The sequence below is a fragment of the Chroicocephalus ridibundus genome, chromosome 1, assembly GCF_963924245.1.
Source record: "Chroicocephalus ridibundus chromosome 1, bChrRid1.1, whole genome shotgun sequence".
In the NCBI taxonomy this organism is placed as follows: Eukaryota; Metazoa; Chordata; class Aves; order Charadriiformes; family Laridae; genus Chroicocephalus; species Chroicocephalus ridibundus.
Window position 1 is genome coordinate 163,470,109 of NC_086284.1, and position 7,544 is coordinate 163,477,652.

General features: G+C 49.4%; 1 protein-coding gene across 1 annotated transcript; it reads left to right on the forward strand.

Annotated features, from left to right (window-relative positions):
- The first annotated feature begins 32 nt into the window (after nucleotides 1–32).
- On the forward strand, nucleotides 33–3,019 carry MPST (mercaptopyruvate sulfurtransferase). Its single transcript, XM_063322013.1, has 3 exons — nucleotides 33–170; nucleotides 748–1,400; nucleotides 2,022–3,019. Exons 2-3 carry the CDS (start codon nucleotides 806–808, stop codon nucleotides 2,318–2,320), a joined length of 894 nt encoding a protein of 297 aa, XP_063178083.1. The 5' UTR covers nucleotides 33–170; nucleotides 748–805; the 3' UTR covers nucleotides 2,321–3,019.
- The last annotated feature ends 4,525 nt before the right edge of the window (nucleotides 3,020–7,544 follow it).

A 7,544-nucleotide genomic window follows, 5' to 3' on the forward strand; every position in this document is an offset into this window, starting at 1 on the left:
CACAAAATGGCGGCGGCGGCGGGGGGAAGCAGCCCGAGGGGGCGGTGCGGGGGCGGGCGGCACCGCCCGGGACCGGCCCGCTGGGAGGGACCCGGCTCCCGCCCCCTAGCGACGGCCATGGCTGGCGGCGACTGAGGGCGAGGGCAGCTCGGCTGAGGCCCAGCACGGAGGTACGGGGGGGGGGGGGGCGCGGCGGGTCGTCCCCGCTCCTTCCCCCGCTGCTGCGCGGAGGGAACCGCGGCCCCGCCGCCGGGGCTGGGGGCTTCCGGGGCGGGAGGGTTCGCGGCGGGAGTTCAGCCCGCGGGAGGGGCGGCAGGGCCCCGGTAAGGCCTTGGCTGCAGGTGGGCTCCGGGGCGGTGAGAGCGGTGGGGCAGAGCCCCCTGTGGGGCCGCGCCTCACCCCGGGGCGCTGGATCCCCTCTGCTCAGGGTCCCTGAGGCTGCCCCGCTCCCCTCTTGCTGCTGTCAGCGCTGGGTGGTGGTTGCTGCAGGTGGAGGGGCCAGGCTGGGCACAGGGCAGGGCTCTGCCATGGCTGTCACGCTCGGGACAGGGTTTGGGCTGAGCTCTCCTTATTTTCAAGGCTGGCGCATTTCAGAACCCCATCACTGTAGGCTTAGCCAGCACCTCAGTGGTCTTTGGTCAGTCGCAGTGGTCCAGCGGTCAGCAGGTCTTTGGTCCCAAAATGCACCTTTGTCCAGTTGCTCTCCATAAGGCTGGGTGCTAATTTGCGATTTTCTTCCTTTTGCAGTCAGGCAGAATCAGGCAAACCCCAGGAACCAGGTAGTCTTGGCCAGGAATTGGAAACAATGTCGCAACAACTCCTCTACCGTGCTCTGGTGTCTGCGAAATGGCTTTCAGAAGCCATCAAATCCCAGCAACCTGGTCTGGCCTTGAAAGTCGTGGATGCATCCTGGTACTTGCCAAAGATGAAGCGTGACCCAAAGCGGGAGTTTGAGGAGCGCCATATCCCGGGCGCAGTTTTCTTCGACATCGACCAGTGCAGTGACCGCACTTCACCTTACGATCACATGCTGCCCAGGGCTGATGACTTTGCTGAGTATGTGGGAAAGCTGGGTGTGGGGAATGATTCCCATGTTGTTGTATATGATGGCAGCGATCAAGGTCTCTTCTCAGCCCCCCGGGTGTGGTGGATGTTCCGGGCCTTTGGACATGAAGCCGTCTCCCTTCTGGATGGCGGCTTGAAGAACTGGCAGCGAGAGGGGAATGCACTGAGCTCTGGGAAAAGCCAGGTCACTCCCTCCGAGTTCCATGCCTCCTTGGACAAGTCCTTGGTGAAAACGTATGAGGATGTCTTAGATAACTTGGATTCCCACCGCTTCCAACTAGTGGATGCACGTGCTGCAGGACGGTTCCGGGGAGTAGAGCCAGAGCCCCGAGATGGTAATGTGCCACCTGAGACAATGGCATAATAAAAAGGGGCTTCATTTAAGGTGCCCATCAGTTTGACTCCTGTAGAGGTAACAAAGGGAAATATGGTTGTTCTTTATGGGATGCGACTTGAGACAGTGTATCTACCTGTCCTCCTCTCCTTTTGACTAGCAAGTGCAGCTCTTTGAAAATTTAGGAGTGGGGAAGCAGTTTATTATTTTTTTCTCATGAGGGGCTGGGATGAGGAGTGTAGCTTTCATACGCCTCAAAGATAATCATCGGTCTCTTCATGTACTGGTGCTGCTCTTCTGCTCGGAAGGGCCTGTGGAAGTGCTTCAGTCAGTGCTTCATCAGAGTGGGTTGCTCTGATGCGGGGAAGATGTGGAGGGAACTGGGAGGAGGAACAGAACTTGACAGGATTGTATCCATGTGGTAACCTAAAGGTTAGAGCCATCCTTTCTGAGTAACCAATAATCTAGTAAAGCAAAGTTTAACAAAAATAAATGTATTTGTTTTAACACCATACACATACAATAAATCATAAATATCCCCAGTGAAATAGAGAACAGGTTTTGCAATGGATTTGTCCAAGACAGTAGAGGTTAATTCCTATCTGTATTGCTTTTCCTCCAGGAATTGAGCCTGGTCATGTCCCTGGGTCGATGAACATCCCCTTCACTGATTTCCTCACAGAGTCTGGCTTAGAGAAGACCCCTGAGCAGATCCGCAGTTTGTTCCAGGAGAAGAAGGTGGACCTGTTAAAGCCCTTGGTAGCCACATGTGGCTCTGGAGTCACTGCCTGCCATGTGGCTCTGGGGGCATACCTCTGTGGCAAACCAGATGTTGCTGTGTACGATGGGGCCTGGGTGGAATGGTACATGCGGGCACAGCCTGAAAATATTATTTCTGAGGGAAAGGGGAAGACAGTGTAATAAGTTGCTTCGTCTTCCACCTGTGCAGATAATTTGCCTTGAAACAGGATTTGGAAAAGATGGGTTTAGCATTCCTTGTTAAGTGTCATGAGGTGAAGGTGTTGGATAACAAGTACAGGCACATGGTGCTTTGGCACTTTCTCCTTATCCTACCACTGCTGCTTAGGAACATAAAGATGACCTGCACAGCCAGCTCTAGGTGACCCTTCTTGAGCAGGTGAGGTGAGCCAGATGACCTCCAGAGGTCCCTTCCAACCTCAGCCGTTCTGTGATTCTGTGGCCTTTTTACAGTATCAGATGGAAGGGAGAGAGTGCTGGTGGCAGCATGGGGAAGTAGTTGAGTCAAGACAAGCTCATGACTTGGGACATTCCACCATGTTCACTCACAGGACGGTCATACTTATATAACTGTGCCTCATGATCTTGCTCTCTGCCTCTGTCGTAGAAGCCATCCATGCACTTTATGGCCATTTTGAGTGCAAAACTTAAGGGAAAGACGTAGATTTTTAAAGGAGCAAATATGGCTTCCAGTTTGGCACTTAGGTTAGAGACTTGGTTTGGATTTCTTCTTGCACTTTGACTCTAACTGCAATGTGTACTTAGCCAGTTTTGTACCCCCATGGTCCAAAATCCCCCTTGGGGAAAAAAAAAGAGATATTGGGATTAAAAAAAGAGTAAATAAACATGTGTTTCAAGGTCTTCCTGCTGTATGGAGCTTATGTGAGCATTGCTTGGCTGATTCCAGGAACTCCATCTTTATGGGATCCTTTTGTCTTGACGATTCAAATGAGATGTTGCTTTCCCTCCATCTCTTACCCTCAACAAGCCCTTTGGGCCAGGAAAGACAATGGCGTGCCTCTCTCTTGGGACTTTTCACCATCTTCCTGATGGACTGATTGTCTGTTTGCTTTTCGGCCTAATACTCCATGTTAGTAAGTCACAGCCCTGTTCTTCAAAGACTGAATGTCAGTTCACATGGTGAAAATCGGGTGGCATGTGTGTTTCTATTCTTACCATGTAACCTTAAAAAACTTAAGGGAACTGAGGCCTACAGAGGAATAGGCTGTGATGGCACATCTTTTTTCCCCCAAGACTATTGTCTTATATCTGGGAATTGAAATTCCCCTGTGTATGCTTGACAATGTTCAAGAATTTGTTCTGTCTAGGATTTTTTTCCCCTTAAAAAAAAAAAACCCAACAAAAAAACCCAAAACACCAACCAACAAACCAACCAAAACCCCCAACTCTGCACCTATTCTGTCCCACTGGTAACTTAGAAAGTTGATGAGACAGGTTCTGCTCTTGGGCTGGCGGCAACAGGTACTGGTGGACATCTGAGGGTGATGGGGTTGTCCTTTCTAGGGGATGCTATGGATGCTTATGGTCACAGATTTGCAGGGTACCCTCCTAGCCACTGAATACAAGGACTGTATCCTTTCCTGTTGGAGAGTGTTTATTCTTTGCATTTCCTTTGGCTTCCGTTGGCTGCAGCCCTGGCTTCTTCCTGGGCTTGATTTGCATGAACACAAGCTCCATTTCTGCATACCTCCTGTGGAGCTAGAGTTTTACTGTCCAGATTATTTCTTTGTGTCCTCCCCACCCACGCATACAGCCTGACCCTTCTTTACACTCATTTCCAGTGACTGAAAGCATTCAGTTTCCATGCTTACATTAGTCTAACCACATAGCTCTTCAGGGGCTTGGGGCTGGCGTTACAGCAAGTGCTGAGTATACAGAGTGTGCAGGGGTCTGAAATGAGTGACCCTTTTGTATGCAGTGTACAGACCCCTTTTATACCAGATCCAGATAATATGATCTGGATAAAATAATAAACTTTTATTATAGAATCATAGAATGGTTTGGGTTAGAAGGGATCTTAAGGATCATCTAGTTCCAGCCCCCCTGCCCTGCGCAGGGACACCTCCCACTCGACCAGGTTACTCAAAGCCCCATCCAGCTTGGTCTTGAACACTTCCAGCGATGGGGCATCCACAATCTCTCTGGGCAACCTGTTCTAGTGCCTCACCACCCTCACAGTAAAGAAATTCTTCCTAGTATCTAATCTGAATCTCCCCTCTTTCAGTTTAAAACTGTTACCTCTTGTCCTATCAGTACACTCCCTGATAAAGAGTCCCTCCCCATCTTTCCTGTAGGCCCCCTTTAGGTACTGGCAGGCTGCTATAAGGTCTCCTGGAGCCTTCTCTTCTCCAGGCTGAACAACCCCAACTCTCTCAGCCTGCCCTCACAGCATAGGTGCTCCAGCCCTCTGATCGTCTTCGTGGCCCTCTGCTGGACTCATTCCAACAGGTCCATATCCTTCTTATGCTGAGGACTACAGAGCTGTTTATATTTGCCAGCTTCCATGTAGTTCTTTGGGGTTAGACTTCCCAAAAGGGCTTCCTTTACAGGTTACAGCATGCCCTGCAAATCGCTAAGACTTTCAGTTCTGGATCTAATTAACGGTTTAATTAATTCTCTTCTCCTTCCTGCTGCGGAAAGATTTTCTACTCCCATCCTTTTTGAATTTCCCCACCCAGGTAATCACTGTGGTTTTAAAGGCCGGTAGCAACACCTTGCTTTATCCCAAGTGTGGTAATTTTCTAGCAACTGTTTCCTTCAGGGGAAAGGGAAGAACTAGTCAGCATGTCATGTAGGACATCTGATTGCAGTCTGTAACTGAGAGGACTTAAAGAAACCAAGCCTTTTTAAGCTGAAGTATGGTGTTGACATGAAAACGAAAGGATAAGCACCTGCTGGGTTGACTGGAAACAGCAAGTAGTGCTAAACTGTCTTGTGGAGGGGCCTCCCAATCTGAGCAACAAGGGTGCTGCTTTTAAGACACTTTAACATAAAGATACTTGTACAGACAGTGTTGTCTAGTATGGGATCTTACAGCAGGGTCTGGCTTGTGACATCTTTCCAGTTAAGGATTTCTAGGTTCTCCCACCATCAGCCAAGCTAAGAGGCTTTCACATGGTGGATCATTAAGGTTTAACACCCTGGGTGTGGCTGGGAGGTGAGGCCAATTTTGCAAATATGTGGCCGGGCCCCTGTGTACAAATAGATAAACAGGACTGCTGTGCCTGCTCTGTTTCTCCAGGGAAATTTTCTTATTAGAGAAAATTGTCATATTCTTTCAGACTTTGTTAATCATTTCCAGTGGATGCAGGGGGCTGGCTTTTGCTCTCATCCTTCCAGAACATTTGGCAATACCGCTTGAGCACTGTGTTTCTTTTTTCCCACTGACTCCAGTAGTCCCTGGGTCAGTGGGAATCTCTCTGAATCTCTCTGCTTCCTCTTGAGACTGAGCTGCTTTCCTCTGTCTTGTGTGTCGCGGGGAGGTGTCTAGTGCAGCCCAGCCATCCACCTGGAGATGGCAAACTAAGTGAAAGATTTCCCTCTCCCTTTGCTCTACATTTTGACTGTTTGGCTTGATGACGTCTTACAGAGCCCTTGTCCTCTCTGGTATGTGTGCCCAGATTGGCAGTATTCAATTGCCCTTCTCCTGGCCAGGTTTTGAACCACAAAATCTCAGAGGTTTTTCAGTTTCCCAGCTTTTGGCAAATCTTTTACCAGATGCTTAGCTTTGCCTTGATTTCCCCACAGAGGAGAAATTGACAACTTCCTCCCCATGACAAGATACGTTGTCTTTCTGGGGTATGCCCTGTTACATCATGTATCAACAATCTGTCCAAGAGTGTCTTCTGATAGTCTCCCTGCTCTTAGTTGAGATCTGTTCTCATGCTGCAGGCAAAGCAGTGGGAACGTTGTGGAGACCGAGACAATGTTTTCAAAGCCTGTAGACTGCAAAAACCTATTTTGAGCCATAACAGATGCTACTGGACATATGGAGCAGCTGAGGGGACTTGCACTAGGACTATAAATGTTCTGCAGATCTTTATGTCCCTGACTCAGGGGGTGGGTTTCCTATGGGAACTAGAAATGGGGAAGGGGAGAAGTGGATATGAATGCAGATCTCTAATGTTTATGACTCTCCTGTGGAAAATTTGCCACAGGGAAAGGGGAATAGCATATCTGTGGTGGGATGAGGCTCATGATGGCCAAAAGGAAGCCTAAAAAACAATCCTGATGTAGGAAGAGGGTCACATTGACTTGTGACTAACTTGAGACTGGAGCTTTTACAGCTCTCTATAAATTTGAGAATCCCAGGCCAGCATGTAAAATCCGTACTGGTCTGTTTTTACTATCTGTAATACTTTTGTCCTGAAGCAGTTTTGGGCTCTGTGAAAACAGTCTGGTCAATGGTTCTCCAACAGTAATCCCACAGTCCCTCACATGTTGTCTTCATCCCCTGCCTTCCTTTTCCTTCCCTACTGCTGCCCAGCAGTCAGGTTGCACTGTTTCATGCTTTGTTTCCCAGAAAACCTTTTGTTCCCCTGCAAACTTTCCCAAAGCAGCCTGCCTTCTGACAGCACTGCTGTCCCTTTCCACTAATGAACACTGCAATCGCTATTACCTGCAGGGTTTTTTCTTGTTCCTTCTATCTGTGGCTGTTTTCTCTCCTCCTGCCAGCATGTTTCCAGCAGAGGTGCTAAGTGATGCACATACACACACAGGCTTCGCACACTATTCTGAATGCAGGTACATTGCTCACAGACCTCACCAAGCACAAGGAGGTGGAGAAAGATTAGCTCGCCTGCATGCCATGGGGTCTTTCTCGTCCAGTTCCGAAATGCCTGGCTCAGCTGGCAGTGAAGCTGGGCTCTGTTGGCTACAAGTGGACTGTCTTCCTCCCGCCCCCAAGTCCTTTGTGAGAAGTTTTCTTTGCCCAGTTCACTGTTGGTTTAATGGAAAATGTCAGAGTATTACTTGTCCTCCCCACCACACTTCCTGGAAAGAAGAGAGAGGAGACAGTTTCTTCTCTGGTGCCTCATGCCACAGTGCGTTCATTAACTAAATGATCACACAAGTTTAATCCCAGCCTGGCAGAGTGGTGACACTGTGCCAACACACGGCGATCCCTGCTCCCACTGATGCTCCACAATGCACCAATTCCCTAAAAGCAGCTCTGCAACATCAGTGGTGCATCGTACTCCGTGTACCCAGCTGTCTCATCAGGCTGCAATGTGTGTACGGAGTGCCGCAGTGTGTGTAGCTTTCTGCAGGTTTGCGTTGCAGGCCTGCTGAACCAGGAAACTCTCAGTTTACCCCCTGTTCTGTGTTCCTCAGCTCGTGTTCAGCCCCACTCACCTGTCTACCCAGT